Here is a 15,789-nt window from a genome sequence, read left to right as displayed (position 1 = left end):
AGGGGAAGTGTCCCTGCTATCCAGCCCAGCCCAAGCTTCCATCAACAGCACCCACTTCCCCGGCCTCCCTAAGTCACCCCAAAGCCAAAGTTCGGAACCCAGATCTGTGGAGAAAACTATGTTGAGAACTACTTCGGAGGAGTTGGTTTCCTCTGTAATCGGAGGGATTTTACTTTATGCTTTTAAAAATCTGAGGAGGGATCCCCAGGTTTCACCATGACATTCATCAAATGTTAAGTCTGCCCTGAGACAGCACCTTCTATAGCAGGGGTCCTTCACTCGCCTCCTTTCTCAAGCCGCAGCCGCTCCCCTCCCCACCACCTTAGTTAGGGTCTCTTGTTTCCTTGATGTCAAACCCCATCCAGAGATGACGCTAAGTTTTGAGTCACCCCAGGAAAGCCTGAGAAACACTGACCCTTCCCCATCTCCTCTCCCTTCACAAGGGGGTCTGTCCAGAACCCTCCCACATGCCCCGCTCTTTTTCTCATCGATCCTGTGGCTTTTCCACACAAGTATTTCCCCTCCCCTCATATATATATGTTCACACACCCAAGTTCTGAACTAAGGGGAGATTCCATAAAGACTACCCAGCCTTAGTTAACAGTTAGTCAATCACTTCTTCCTTCCATCCATACATCCTTCCATCCATCTACCTGACCATCCATCCATCTGCTTTCCTTCCCTCCCTCCCTTTCAAGCTTTTTCCCTTCCATCCATCCATCCTTCCATCTGTCATCCATCCATCCATCCTCCCAAGCTCTTTCTCCTTCCTTCCATCTCCATCCATCCATCCTTCCTTCCTTTCACCTGACCATCTATACAACTGTCTTTCCTTCCTTCCTCCCTCTCAATCTTTCTCCCTTCCATCCATCCACCTAAATATCCATCCATCTGCTTCCTTCCCTTTCTTCTCAAGCTTTCTCCCTTTCTTCCATCCATCCTTCCTTTTGTCTGTCTGTCCATCTATCCATCTCTCCTTCTTTCCTCTCAAGCTCTTTCTCCTTTCCATCTGTCCATCCATCCATCCTTCTGTCTGTCCGTCTATCCTTCTTCCCTCCTTTTCAATCTCTTTCTCCTTTCCTTCCATCCATCCTTCCATCTATCCACCTGACCATCCATCCATCTTTCCTTCCTTCTTCCTCAGTTTTGTTCTCCTTTCCTTCCTTCCATCTGTCCATTCATCCTTCCATCAATTCGTCCATCTGTCTTTCCTTCCTCCCTCTCACTCTTTCTCCTTTCCTTCCTTCCTTCTTTCCATCCACATTTATGAAGCTTGGCCCTGTGGCTACAAATACAAAGACATGATGAAGCTTCCCATCTGGCCCCCAAGACTTCCCTTCCCTCCAAAGGAACTTCCAAGTACTACCCCCAAATTCACCAGACATCATGATACACAGGGGACCTAGTCCCTAGAGAAATGCAGCAACAGCCCAAGCTGCAGATCCAGATCCAATGGTGGGCTCTGTCCTCCACCAGGGTACCATCTTGCGGCCTGATCCCAAACCAGCCCTGGCCTAAGATCAGAACAAGAATTAATCTGAAGAGCTGAGCAGGTCTTTAGGGTAAGCTCATCGGATCCCCTCTGTTCTATAGAAGAACTGAGGCCCAGAGACTCACCTAAGATTATCTGTTCAGTTTGTGGCAAAGACAGGTTTCTAGCCTTTCTCCAACGCCTCCCCTCAGCATCACCCCACAAAGGCCACCCAGAACAACTATGTGCTCTCAAGTGTTTGGTGCTCACTAGTCTTTGCCTAACAGAATAGAAATTGCAGAATTTCCTAACTGGAAAAGACCTAGATCATCTAGTCCAACCGTGCCCATTTTTACAGGTGAGGAAAGTGGGGCACAGAGCTGGTAGACCATAGAACCAGGCCTCCAATCCCAAACTGGCTCCCTTGGACCCAAGAGGGCTTCTGATTAGGCCTGGGTTGGATTAGACGGCTTCTGAAGTTAGCCGATTTTATTTCTCCAGTAATCAATACTGCTGCTGTTTTTTCTCTCTTAACAAACAACTCAGCAAATATTCATTACAGGAGCTGATGGGTGGCTCAGTGGATAGAGAGCCAGGCCTGGAGACAGGAGGGCTCTGGATTCAAATAAGGTCTTGGACACGTCCTAGCTGTGTGACTGTGGACAAGTCATTTAACCCCCATTGTCTAGCCCTTACCACTCTTGTCTTGGAACCTATACTCAGTATCAATTCTGAGAGGGAAGATTTAAAACAAAAACATTTTGAAGCCTCCCAGGCTCAAGGTTGGGGAGATCACCCCAGCTCCCACCTGGGCTCTGATCTCCAGGAGGTCGCCTCTAATTTGGGGAAAGGCAGGGACAGAAATAGAAGACGGGAGGAAAAGCTCTCGGTTTAATTCAGTGAACTCTGAAGAAGGCTCGGAGCTGGGGATGGGACAGCCAATAAAGCAGGCCTAGCCGCCAGGAGCTTCCATTTTGTTGATGAGGGATGAGACCTGCGGACTGCAAACAACGTGTCCAGTGTCCGGGTTTCCCAGTTCCTGTATTCTGCTACCCCCGGGCCCAGTGGCTTCCCCGGCTGCCTTGGCAAGTCCAAGGGCCGGCTCCAGCACGCTTACCCAGGCTATCGCTCTGGGCCTCCTCCGGAAATGAGGGGCTTGAGGGGGAATCTGGAAATCTGACTTCTCTCCACGTGCTCAGAGCGGTCTGCCTAGAGGAGTTCTGCAGTCCCCTCCCGCCAAACGGCAGTAAGCAGAGAGGGTTGGAAGGGGTGATCTACATCTGTGATCCCTCCCGGGCCTCAGTTTCTTCCTCTGTCAGATGGGAGGCAGAGCTCCCTTCTAGCACCCAAAGGATGACCCTCCATTGCTTCTCCCAAGCGGGGCAGGGGCAGGCCAGGATCCCACCCAGCCTCAGGCCTTCGGGGGAGGGGTTCAGGGGAAGTAGCCCGGTCAGTGGAGTGGCCTGGGGCCCAGGTCGAATTCCAAAGCCTCCCAGGCCCTGGCTCCCCCTCCTTCCCCCCCAGTCCCCTCCCTCCCTCCCAGCAGGCCAGGCGAGGGGAGGCCAGCGGGGGCTTCCAATGGGCTTCCAAGGCAGTGTCCTTAATAGGCTTTGGTCTCCATGGGAACCAGGGGGCAGGAGGGGGAGGGGAGGGGAGGCTGGTGTGCGCCGGCTGACCAGTGAGAGCCGCCAAGTTCGGCGGGCCCCGGGGCCACTAAGCAAGATTGGCAGGCGTCGCCCGCTGACCATTGTTCCCCCAGCAGTGGCCGCGGGCCCCTCGCTCCCGGCCGCCGCGCCCCCCCCCCTGCCGCGGGGCCCTTGGCATTCCGGGCTGTCCCCCTGCTCCCCGGCAGCCTATTCTCCCTGGCTCCCCCGGCCTCCCCGGGCCGGTTTCACATGCCAACGCCGATTTAGGTCCGAACAAAAGAGCCTGCCGCTGACGGCTTCTCCTGGGGCCCGGTTGTCATGGTAACCCCGGCCCCGGGGGCAGGCGGCCTCCAATCACAGCTGCTGGATCAGATTAGCGTGAGCTCTAATGCTCAGCGCACAGACACAAAGACACCCCGCTGCAGGCGGCCCGAGGAGGAGCCCCGAGCGGCCCCGCCCCCCCAGCACCCCCCCCGCCCACCCCCACTCCAGACCCAGGAGGTGGGGCCACCCTTGGGGGCTGGGCTCCCCCGGGAGACCGAGCCAGCGCCACCTAAGGTTACCCACGTGAAGCCTGGCAAGCTGTCCGCCCGCCCGCCTGCCCTACCTGCCTGCCCGCCCGCCCCCCAGGGCCCGGCTCTCTTAGGGGCGCCCAGAACCTTAGGGCTGCTGAGAAGCTCCCGCCATGGAACGCTGGCAGAAAGGATGTTCGGATTTAGACCGCCGAGACCTGTCCCGGGAGCGCCCGCCAAGGGCGTTAGAATGCTCAGGCACACAATGGCAGCGCCGGGAAGGGCCCTTCGGCCGGGGCCTTCGCCTACAGACCGGCAGGGCGCAGACGAAGGGCCCAGAATGCCCCGGCTGAAAAGAGCTGGCCGAGAACTACTACCCCAGCCCCGGATGTCAGCCCCAAGCAGGGATCCTGGAGTTGGCGGGAATGGAGGACACGGATCAGAGCAGGAAGGGCCCTGCGGCTATGGAGTGGCAGAGAGAAGAAGCCCCCCCCCCCCACACACACCTGGGTGGACATCTGAGGAAACTGAGGCCCAACTGGTGCCCTGACAGCGCTTCCCCCAGAGAAGTCTCCTTTGGGGGAATTCAGGAGGCAGAGAAACTGCCCCGTCCTGAAGCCAAGCCCTAATCACTTTTTTTTTGCCCCATTTAGATACACATAAAAAAAAAAATAAATCTATAAAAAATGCCGGGGTTCAAGCCTGAAACATCAGCCCCCTCCACTCCCATCCTGGGCATGCAGGAGCTCTAGACCCCAAATCCCTTCCTCCCAACCTTCTCACTTCTGCAAGAGGCCAGGTGATGGGTCTCCTTTCTTACACCCATGGGACAGGGCTGGGATAAGCCCGAGACCCAAAGCTGTAAGCCCTACGAAGCCTTAAGAGTGACCTCCCCTAGCCTATGCCTCCTCCTGCCCTCCTGTAAACACACACACACATGCACTCAGTCATTTATCGGCACATTTAAATTCCATTTCAACAGGGAAGAATTTCTCAGCATTCTTTGAAATAACTAAGAATCCTGCAGGGGTTTGGGGAGATCTGTTTGGGCTCAGATTAGGAATTAAAGGTGCTCTTCGGCCTTTTAGAGAGCCAAGCCAGAGGGACAGTTCCCTACCTTTTCTGACTGTGTGGGTGGAAAAGGGCAGAGTACTGAGTGCAGTTATCAGGAGCAGGAGAGAAAGGAGGAGAGAGGCAGGGAGAATCAGAGAGAGGGGGAGAGACAGAGACAGAGACACAGAGAGAGACAGAATCAGAGAGATGGAGAGAGAGAGAGAAGGAGGGAGGAAGGGAAGGAGAGACAGGGAGAGAGAAAGGAGAGAGGAGGGAGGAAGGGAAGGGGGGAGAGGGAGAGAGAGATGAGGGGTGGTGAAAGGTATAACTAACTGCCTGCAGCTCTGGACAGGTGTAAACTCCCAGGAGGGAAAGGACTGACCACATGGAACCAGCCACAAGGCAAAAGCTGAAGAAGGCATTGGAGAAAGTAAACAACAGAAAAACATGGCGGAAGATCCAGGAATGGGGGCAGCATTGTGTGGCATCCTCTCCCTGGGGAGACGTCAAGTTTGGAGGCACAAAGCAAGTGGCCTAGATTCCAAAGGGGCCCCTGCCCCTGGGGAAGGGGGGACCTGACAGGGATGACTACCTGGATCCCGGCTGGAGACTTTTGCATGTGTTGTTATTGTGATTCTCTTTCTAGCAGAAACAGTCCTACCTTGGTAGGGGTCTCACTCACCAATCAGCATAACAGTAAGCATTTCTTCAGTGTCTGTATCCTTTAGCTCTGAGCCCCCTCCTCTACCCCCAAGGCCAAACCCTTCAAAGTCCCTCACCCCGAGAGCGGTCAGACCCACCTTCCCAAACTGCTCAAAATACTGTTTCACATCTTCCACTGTGGTGTTCACCGACAGCCCCCCTACAAAGATCTTCTTGGTCCGAGTCACCATCTGTTAGGGGGAGGGGACAGGGAAGTGGGCATCTGAGTACTTCAGCCCAGAAGCAGCAGCAGGGGTCTGCTCCCCCGCAGGGACAGCAGCTGACATTCAATACACAGTCCCAGGCCACAGCATGCACCTTTGAGGTGCCCCCCCCCCCCGAAAAACACCCCAAGGCAGCTGCACATCCCAGTAGGCCAACGGAACTCAATTCTTTCTTCCTTTCCTGCCTACCTGCCTAAGGAACTTCCTCCAATGCTGGGCTCTCCCTGGCTTCCCTCTTGGTTCCCAGCACCAGCCCGACATCCCCTCTTCTCCCCATCTCTGGGCTCCCACAGAAGCCCAGCCCTGGAGGCTGTGCCCCGAAGGTGGGTCCCACAGAGGCCTGGCCCAGGGAATGGGGTCCATGCCCAGGCCTGCTGGGCAATTCTGGAAGGGGAACATCCCTGTACCCCACCCCAATGCCGTTTCAGGGGAGGCCGAGACCCCCAGTGCCTCCTCTCAACCAAACTCTCCCACATTTCTCCGCCACCAACCTCTGGCAGCCCTTCAGCCCCGGCCCTGCTCTGGGAAGAACACATGGTCCTAATTACTCCAGGAGCGCATAGCTAATCCAAGACGGTTCCCAGTCAGTCCTAACTCTAAAGCACCTTCTGTCACTGAACTGCTTAATGGAATTAACCCAATTCTGACCATGTGCTTGCTTCCTGGTGTGGCTAACTGCAGATACCTGCTCAGTAATTGTTTTCAGTTCCTTGGCCTGTTCCCCTCCCACACCAGTCCCCTGCCTGCCTCCAAGTCCTTTTTCTCCCTTTTCCCCATTTTCAGGGTGGAGCCTTCCATCCAGGATCTCAAGGAGGACTCAAGGCCTCCTCTAGAAATCCCCACTACCAAAAGGGAGAAAGTGATGTTTCCAGAGAGGGTAGAACTCACTCCTAGCTCACATAAAGAGTTGCTAGTAAAAAAAAAAAATGAAGGGAGCAGCAGATTGAGAGGAGCCAGGCCTAGAGATGGGAGGTCCTGGGTTCAAATCTGACCTCAGCCACTTCCTAGTTGTATGACCCTGGACAAGTCAGTTGACCCCCATGGCCTAGCCCTGACTGCTCTTCTGCCTTGGAACCAGTACATAGTAGTGATTCTAAAACAGAAGATGAGGGTTTTTAATTAAAAAATAAAAATAAAAAATACACACACATATGTATATATATATATATAGAGAGAGAGGGGAGATGGGTGAGGAAGAGAGAAAGGGAGAGAGACAGAGACAGAGAGAGAGTGAGAGACAGAGGGAGGGAGGGGGAGAGAGAGGAGGAGGGAGAGAGAGAGAGGGAGGGAGAGAGAGAGAGAGAGGGAGAGAGAGTGAGAGACAGGGAGGGAGGGGGAGAGAGAGAAGAAGGAAGAGAGGGAGAGAGAGAGGGAGGGAGAGTGAGTGAGAGACAGAAAGGGAGGGAGAGAGAGAGTGAGAGACAGAGAGGGAGGGAGGGGGAGAGAGAGAAGAAGGAAGAGAGGGAGAGAGAGAGGGAGGGAGGGAGAGAGAGAAAGAGACAGAGAGAAGGAGAGAGAGAGACAGAGAGAGAAGGAGAGGGAGAGAGAGAGGAGAGGGAGAGAGGAAGAGAGAGAGAGAGAGGAGAGAGGAGAGGGAGAGAGAAGAGAGAGGAAGAGAGAGAGAGGAGAGAGAAGGAGAGAGAGAGAGAGAGAGAGAGAGAGAGAAGAGGAGAGGAGAGGGAGAGAGAGGAGAGAGGAGAGGGAGAGAGAGGAGAGAGGAGAGGGAGAGAGAGGAGAGAGGAGAGGGAGAGAGAAGAGAGAGGAAGAGAGAGAGAGGAGAGAGAGAGAGAAAGGAGAGAGAGGAGAGGGAGAGAGAGGAGAGAGGAGAGGGAGAGAGAGGAGAGAGGAGAGGGAGAGAGAAGAGAGAGGAAGAGAGAGAGAGGAGAGAGAAGGAGAGAGAGAGAGAAAGGAGAGAGAGGAGAGGGAGAGAGGAGAGGGAGAGGAGAGAGGAGAGGGAGAGAGAGGAGAGAGGAGAGGGAGAGAGAGGAGAGAGGAGAGGGAGAGAGAAGAGAGAGGAAGAGAGAGAGAGGAGAGAGAAGGAGAGAGGGAGAGAGAGAAGGAGAGGGAGAGAGAGAGGAGAGGGAGAGAGGAAGAGAGAGAGGAGAGGGAGAGAGAGGAGAGAGGAAGAGAGAGAGAGGAGAGAGAAGGAGAGGGAGAGAGAGAAGAGAGAGAGAGAGAAGGAGAGGGAGAGAGAGAGAGAGGGAAAGAGATAGAGGAGAGGAAAGAGAGATAGAGAAGAGGAAAGAGAGAGAAAAGGAAGAGAGAACCTCAAATTCAAGGATCCTGGCACCATAACTGTAATGAGGCCTCTGGTTCCTAAATCCACAAGTGGTGCTAAGACTCCAGAAGCCCCAATCAGGCTCGGAAGTCCTGGGAAAGAGAGGAATGACAGCAGGACATGGATGTGTGTGTGTGGTCTATCTTATTTCAAAAAAAAGTTTTCAAAATAACTTTCCACAAAAACATTAACCATCAAGGAAAAAACCAAACCCCTGAAATGTCTCCACAGCTTTCGAATCCCTCCCCTCTAAATTGCCCATCAGAGATGCCTCGTGCATTCGTGTCACCCTAATTTTCCTCTTACACGGGTGGAGGAGATTTCGGGATCCGCTCATCTCTGAGTTCCACCTTCTCATTCAAGGCAGAAGGCTTTAGCCTCCCTGACTCAGAAATCAGGTTTTCCCCTGAACCCATGCCCTGCTTCGGAGCACTTCCCCAGAGGCCCAGTGGAATGAGGACACCTGGGAAGCAGGCCAGATCCACCTGAGTTGAAAGACAACAGGTGACAAGGTGTCTGGGACACGGCGGGGTGGGCCGCACGTCTGCTCCATTCCTTTCTCTCTTCTCTCTAAGTCATAGCCAGAAGGATCAGTGGCAGCGATCGGGGCCCCTCCGGCTAAGAAAGCTCAGATTTGGGGTTCGATGTGTCCACTAGTAACACGAACCTAAACCCCTCCAAGCCCCGAACCTTGGCTCTGTTTTCTCTGCTCCCCTCCCTTTGGGCTATGGAAACTCTGGAAGTCAGGGAGCGTTTTGATTTTTCCTCTGGATCCCTCGGGCCTAGCCCAGTGCCTGGCACCCAGTAGGTGCTCCCTGTTTGATGCTCTACTTGGAGACCCCACAAGTCTGGACCTCTTCCACCTGCAGCCCCGGGCTAGGCTTCCCAGACACAAAGACAAGGGAGTCCGCTATGAGCACTGCATGGCCCAAATGGGCGGCAGCGTCCCACCCGGTCCCCACCGCTTCCCTCCCCGAGGCCGCCTGGCCTGCTCTGGTCCGAAGGGTCCCTGGGGAGACTTGGGGGAGCGGGAGGGGTTCACCCATACACTAAAGGGCGGTGCCCCCATGCCCAGCCGGGAAAGGTTCTCCCACAGAGGGTCGGGGAGGGAAGGAGACGGGAAGTGGTCAAAGGGCCGGGCGCTCACGTCTTACCTTGGGCTGTGCTCGACGAGGGAATGCAACCTTGGGATCGATCTGAAACAGAAGGGGAATATGAAGCGTGCAGGACACACGTCCCGGGTCCCCAACCCCACGATCCTCTAAGCAAGGCACCGTCCATGGGGCTGGGGGCCCCCAAATAAGAGGGGGTGTAGAAGCTAAGCTGGGGGGGCAAGGACTGACTATTTCTTGTGTCCCCCCGGACTCCGCACAGTGCTTTACACAGGAAGGCATCGTAAAATGTTTGTCGGTGAATACGCTGGGCACGATGGTTAGAGCACCCGGCTTGTGTCAGGACGTTCAAATCCAGTTTCAAACACTCCCTGCATGACCTTGGGGCAAGTCACTTTAACTGCTATTTGCCTCAGTTTCCTCCACTGTAAAATGGGGATAATGAATGGCTGGGCCTCCCAGGGCTGTTGCAAAGAACAAACGGAATCTGTGTAAAGCGCCTGGGGGAGTAGATGAGTATTCCCTCCCCTGGGCACATCCCTCCCCGGCTCTCGGCTCTTTCCAGGAGGTAAGACTCCAGAACTGGAAGGCCCTCAGAGGCCCACCAGGACGTCCAAGACCAAGAAAGCTTCCTTGACGTGCCCAAGGTCATGCCACCGGTCAGGCCCTCGGACCAAACCAACGTCCATTTCACCGGACGGAGGCAGAGGCCACCACGCGCTCCTTTGGCCGGGCCTTCGGGGCTCGTCCCTAGGCCTGACCGACATCACCCACCAACTTTGGTGGAGGGGCAATGCAGAGAGCTGGGGAAGACGCACCCCCTTACCAGCCACTGGAAATGGGCTTGGGCAAATACCCCAAAGGCGCGGCCTCGAACTTGGTTGGGGTGCCCCGGAAGAAAGCCTGCGGGAGGTTGTGGAGACCCGCGCATGGCCAGGAGCTAGCAGGGAGCCCAGATTTCCGGCAGCTAAAACGGGGTTCATTTCCCCGATACCCCCGTCCCAGCCACATTTATCCAGGGACCACGACGTGAACCAAACCGGAGTGGCCTCCCAGGCTTGCTCCTGGACAGATGAGCCAGTAAGCTGTGTGAGCTGGGCAGGGAACCATCGGAGGGGAAGGAGGGGCTTTGGGCAGTGGGCCTCTGAGCGCTCTCTCCCTCCCTGGCACCATGGCTCGGGCCCTCTGCAGAGGCCTCACCCCCGGCTCCCTGCCACGCAGGAGGAGGCGGGGGAGGCGGACAGACCTTTGTCGTGTTCCAATTTCGTCACTCGTCCACCCGCATGATCCCGGCCCCGAAAAGCCTCCTTGCTCAAACAGAGCCCAGTCCCAGAAACCCCCTCGGCCGCCAGCGCCGGGGCCTGCCTCGGAAACCTCGGTTTACAGGTGAGGAAACTGAGGCCCACCGAAATGAAGAGAGCCGCCACTGGATCTGCCTCTCAAAGTGGGAGCCCTCCGTTCTCTTCTCGCCCCCAACCCCCTGAAAAGCAGATGCTCGGACGACCCATCTGGCACCGTTCCCACTAGCCCCCCGGCCCAACTGGTCCCTAGGAAAAATGACAGCTGCCCGCTTGCCCTCGCTAGCATTGTGATTTGCAGCCCCGCTCTTCGGTGCGCCCCGCTCCCCCTCCCGCCCCCTCCAGCTCTCTCTCATCTATTTACTTGTCAGAAAGAACCAAAGGTTTCCTGCCTGGCTTCCCCGCTGGCACCCCGACACGCACACCAATAAACCGTCCGCAGGAGGGTCCCCCACGGCACGAGGCCCGAGCAGCCCCTCCCGGCCCTGCCTGGGACCCAGAAACAAAACGGGGCCCGGCAGCCCCAGACCGAGCGAGAGCGAGCCTCGGGCCCTGCCTTCCTGCCTCCCCCTTTGTGCCCACGCCCAGCCCATCTCTGGCTTCCTGGAGGGCGCCCCAAGCCTCGGTGCACTCTGAGGACAGGCGGCCGGAGGAGAGCAGGAGGCCCCTGGCAGATCATCAGCCCAAACAATGCCCCACTGTCTGTCCACTCCCAGCCCGTGTCATTCAGCCGCTGCCAAGAAGATGCCTTCGGAGCCCGCAAACTTGTGGCCTGGCCTCATTTTCTCATTACTGCGCGAGGGAGCCACTGGGCAGAGATAACACGAGGGCTGGGCTGGAGGGGACAGACGGTAATTTAACAAATTCTTCTGCACAACTAGCCATTGTTGTAGGTAAACAGGAGCAGGGAGGCCCGAGCGAGGGGGAGCCGAGGGGAGGCTCCAGAAGAGAGCGCAGTGCCCGGCCCACGCCACCCTGGCACCAGGGGCCACAAGGCGGGGAGGCCGCTCTCCACACTGGGAGATCTCCAGACAAAGAGAGGAGGCTCGCTGGCCGGGCGGGGAAGTGAGGGAGGCACCCCACTGAGGATAGGAGGGAGGCAGGCTTGGGTGGGGAGTCCCAGGGCAGGTCATTGCCACCCTGACTCACCCAGGTGGATGCGGCCCCTAACCCCACCCCAGCCGCCTCCCCCAGCTGCTCTCCGGGATTAAGCCGCCTGGAAAGCCTCTGGAGCCCCTCCTGGGCCCCGTTCACTTAAGAGGCCACAGAAAGGCCCCAGGAAGGGGCAGGCGGGGGCACCTACCCGCCCTGCTGTCACGGGAGCCTGCCGAGCCCTCCCTCACCCCCGCATCCTGACTCACCGTTTTGGAGTCCAGCTCGTGCCTGGATTGGGCCAGGACCTTATCCACCCCTGCCTGGTCCACGAACGTGACGAAGCCAAACCCCCTGGTCCGAGTGGGGCAGAGAGAAGGGAGGAGAGAAAGGAGCGGGTTAGGGCCCTGCGCAGGGGCAGTGGGGGCAGGGCCCGAGGGGGAGGGGGCTCACCTGGATCTCTTGGTCAGCGGGTCCCGCATCACCAGACACTCCTTCACTTCCCCGAATTGGCCGAAGTACTCCCGTAGGCCCTCTGCAACCACACAGCCGGCTTCGGACCAGCCCAGGGCCCGGGCCCCCCTCCCTGCCCTCCATGGGTCCCCGGCTGACAGCCCAGAGTCCTCGAGGCTCTCGGAAGCCCTTCGGAGCCCGCCTTGGCCAAGGTCTAGTCATGGCCCCCTTCCCTCCCACCGGCCGGGAGCCCTGCCATGGGCCACGGGGGAGAGCCGGCAGGCAGGCAGGCAGGCAGGCAGGCAGCCCAGTGTGGCTCCGGAAATCTGGCGGCAGGGCCCCGGGGCTGCAGGTCCGTCGGGCTCCCAGTTCCTCCCGGGGTTCCAACCTGGCTCCCGCCACCGCCGGGTTACAAAAGTTTGAGCCGCAGGTGCGAGAGCCGGCGCCCGGGCGGAGTTTGCGCGGCGCCCGCCAGCCCGCGCGCCCGCCCGCCCGCCCGCGCGCCGGAGGCTGAGCGCCCTCCCGGCCGCTCCCGGGGGCCCAGGCTGCCCAGCCCGGCCCTGGCCCTGGGCCCTCTCTCCTCCGACCTGGCCGGTCCGGGCTCTCCCGGTCGCTCCCTTGTGGTCTCAGGGCGGCGCGGGGGGCGGGGGCCGAAGTTGGGGGAGGGGGCGGCTGAGGCCAGATCCGGACCCCGCGGGTTGGGGAAGGGACGCGGAGCTGGGGGCGGGGGGGGGGGGGTCCTCGATCACCCGGGATGGGGAGCCGGGGGGCGGAGAGCCCCCCTCGGCCGGACTGGAGCCCCAGGCGCCCGGGAGGGGAGGTCCCGGGGCCGGTGCCAGGCTGGCCAGGAGCGCGCCGGGAGCGAGCGGGGCCGGGGGCAGTGGGGTGTCGGGTCCCGGGGCCGCCCCGTCCAGGCAGGGGTCCCTCCCGCCCCCCGGGCCGGGCCCCGGCCCCGCTCACCCTGCGTGGTCTGCCAGCTAAGTCCCCCGATGAACATCTTGCTGCGGGAGGAGGGGGAGAGACACAAAGAGCCCGAGTGAGCCGGGGCCGGCCGCGGGGCCCGGGGAGCGCGGGGCGCGGGGCGCGGGCGGCGGAGCGGCGCCGGCTCCGGCTCCGGGCCGGCTGGGAGGCCCGGCCGGCCCCGGCCTCGGCCATGTTGGTGGCTCCGGGCGGCGGGAGCAGCCGCCGGGGGAGGCTCGGGGCCCCGGGCGGGCCGGGCCGGGCCGGGCCGTACCAGGGGTCGTGCGGCGAGTCCGGGGAGGCGAGGCCGGGCTGGGGCGCGTCTGTCTCCATCGGGACCCGCGGCGGGCGGCAGCAGGGCGACTGGAGCGGCGGCGGCGGCAGCGGCGGCGTTCGGCGCGGGGCAGAGGAGGAGAGCGGCGGCGGCGGAGGGGGCCGGACGGACAGGCCATGCTGCCCCCTCCCCCGACCCCGCTCGGGCGGGCGGGCGGGGACGGGAGGGGAGGGCCCGGCCGGGGCCAACCTGCGGGCTCCTCCCCCCGGCTCCCCGCGCGCATAAAGCCCCGCGCCGGCCTCCCTCCCGGGCTGGCAGAGGAGGCTGCAGCAGCAGCGGCTGAGGGGGTGCTGGGGTGCAACCGGGGGCCAGGATGGAGAGGGGGCCCGCGCCAGCCTCCCCCCTCCCTTGGAGTGGCTCCCTCTCTACCCTCAGCCGGTGCCAGGTGTCCGAGGTTCCCTACCGTGCCACGGTGGCCCCTTGGGAGGAACCCCCCCCAGACCCCCCCCTCATGCCGTGCTCGGTGGTAGGGGCACCCAGTTCTTTTGGAAAGTTCTTCGCTTTCCCCCATCCTAACAAACTCGGACACATGTGCATCCCCTATCCGGGCTAGGGCGGGGGCCCCCTCCAAGAGGAGAGTAGCAACACCAAGGGAGCTCGGGGGTCTAGCAACCCCTTTATTGAGACCCCGCTCTGGGGTCTTTCTAGGAGTTCCCTCCTGTTTGGGAAATGAGAGTCCTAAGGCAGGCTTGCTCCATTCCGGGAGTCATCTATCTCCACCCCTAACAATGCCCGGCCTCATCCCACCCCATTTCTGAGGCTGAGGCCAGCAGGGAAGGGGTTAAGGAGCACGCAGGTTAGGTGGGTGGGAAGGGTCCTCATTGCCTAGCCCTGGAGCTGCCACCACCTGAGAGGAGAAAGCTGCCCAGCCCTAGAAGTCCTTCGTGCCCAATTCACTGGGGGCCGACATTAGGTTCCTTCCTCTCCTGGGGCTTAGTAGAAACCAAGGAACTCCTGCCCGGAAGAAAGAAAGAAGCAAGGAGCCTGGAGCCCAGCCTCAACTCAGCCACTACCTTGGACAAGTCCACGACCACGCCTGAGCCTCAGTCTCTCAAATGAAGTGCTTCCGCTAGCTAGACGGTCCCAAGATTCCTGTCAGTTCCATTTCACAAGCAGGCTGGAATTACCAGAGGTTTGGGCTAAGCTGGAGGTTCAAAGACAAAAGCAAAAGTCTCTGTCTTCAAGAAGCTTCCACTCTTCTAGCCCCAAAAGTCTCTGTCTTCAAGAAGCTTCCACTCTTCTAGCCCCTGAGCTAGCAAACCCCTCCCGACCCTCCTCTCTACCCAGAGGAACAAGAAGGGGACTCATTGCATGCCCAAGTTTCATTCCTTTCTCTTTCTCTCCTACCCGTCTCATTATTAACCATCCTGAAAAACATCCTCACCAGCTGGGACTCAGGGACAGTCCCTTGGCGCTAGGCTACTTTGTTAACCCTTTCCTTGCTGGCAACCTGGACTGCTCCCCCTCTCCCCTTCACCACGGAGAATCCCTAGTCCATTTAAGGCTCATCTCCAGGGCTGGGTACCTCTCTGTGAGGCCTTTGCCACCCCCCAACTGCTTTGTATAGATTCCAAACTCTGATTATCCTGATTATACCTTGGTTTTCCCCAATAGAATATAAACTCCTTGAGGGCAGACTGTATTTAGTTTTCTATTTGTATTCCCAGTGCCTAACACACAGATTCATTCATTAACTGTATTTTTATTTGAGCATCTAAATCGATGGTTGGCACAAAGATGCTGCTTAACAAATGCATCTTGGGTGGAATCGAACCTGGGAATCTCCAGCCTCATCTCACATTATTCCCATTGGCACATTCCAGCCCAATTGGATTGCTGCCAATGGTTACCATTCCCTTCGGGAGCCAAACCTTTGCTCTGACCACAAGTCCCCTGACCCAGGTTTCAAAGCAATTTATAAGGGCCATCTTATTGAAGGCTCCCAAAGAGCCTTTGAGGTAGAAACTACAGACATTATTATGCCTGGCCTTTTAGAAAGCTTAAGGGTTTGTTTTTTCCCTCCGGTTTTTTTTCCCCTTCCCTCTGCTAATATTACAGGCAGGATCCAAACTCAGGTCTTCCAGATTCCAAGCACAGCATCTCTGCCAGGCACAAACTCCTTGAGAGCTATTTTTGGAAAGAAGCTTGGAAATCAATTTGTGAAATCCTGCTCCTATAGATCAGGCAGTTATTGGCTTTTTCCTGCCTTGTCAATCTATTTACACTGGCTGCCCTTTCTCTCACTCTGTCTTTCCATCTGCACTGCTTCGAATGCACAACTTTATTCTATCTCCTGCCTCCTTCCCTTTGCCATCCCTGTGCTCCCATTCCTGGAAGATATTCCCTCAACCAACCCTTTCCTGGTCATTCCCCTGCCCATCCCAGCCCCACTGTCTTCTAAAATGACCTTTTATTCATTCTGTATATAACCTGATGTATATGTGTACATACCATCTCCCCCATCATTGAAGGCTTTTTTGGGTGGGTCTTTATATCCCCAGCACTTAACATAGTCTCTCACATATAGTAAGCACTTAATGAATCTTCATTGATTGATTGGCCAAGGGAAATGACTTGCCTAAGGTCAGATGACTAGTGAGTAAGCCAAGATTCCTTTGCAAATCTTGTGGTCTTTCCATTGAACCATGCTACCC

General features: G+C 57.9%; 1 protein-coding gene across 6 annotated transcripts in view; it reads right to left on the bottom strand.

The window, feature by feature from the left end:
* MSI1 (musashi RNA binding protein 1) overlaps positions 1 to 13,327 on the bottom strand; it is a 32,069-nt gene extending 18,742 nt beyond the window's left edge. For 3 of the 6 annotated variants that reach the window (XM_056821641.1, XM_056821642.1, XM_056821646.1), the window contains exons 1-6: positions 13,076 to 13,292; positions 12,802 to 12,842; positions 11,842 to 11,923; positions 11,658 to 11,742; positions 9,041 to 9,082; positions 5,483 to 5,575 (exon numbers count right to left, since the gene is read on the bottom strand). In XM_056821641.1, coding sequence (XP_056677619.1) covers positions 5,483 to 5,575; positions 9,041 to 9,082; positions 11,658 to 11,742; positions 11,842 to 11,923; positions 12,802 to 12,842; positions 13,076 to 13,134 — 402 coding nt within the window. In that variant the 5' untranslated portion in view covers positions 13,135 to 13,292. Of the gene's footprint in view, positions 1 to 5,482; positions 5,576 to 9,040; positions 9,083 to 11,657; positions 11,743 to 11,841; positions 11,924 to 12,801; positions 12,843 to 13,075 lie in introns of all 6 variants that reach the window. The other 3 variants (XM_056821643.1, XM_056821644.1, XM_056821645.1) reach the window with 3 other exon arrangements.
* Positions 13,328 to 15,789: the final 2,462 nt, after the last annotated feature.

The sequence above is a fragment of the Monodelphis domestica genome, chromosome 3 (assembly GCF_027887165.1).
Source record: "Monodelphis domestica isolate mMonDom1 chromosome 3, mMonDom1.pri, whole genome shotgun sequence".
NCBI classification, from domain to species: domain Eukaryota; kingdom Metazoa; phylum Chordata; class Mammalia; order Didelphimorphia; family Didelphidae; genus Monodelphis; species Monodelphis domestica.
This window is presented reverse-complemented; position numbering and strand designations above follow the sequence as displayed.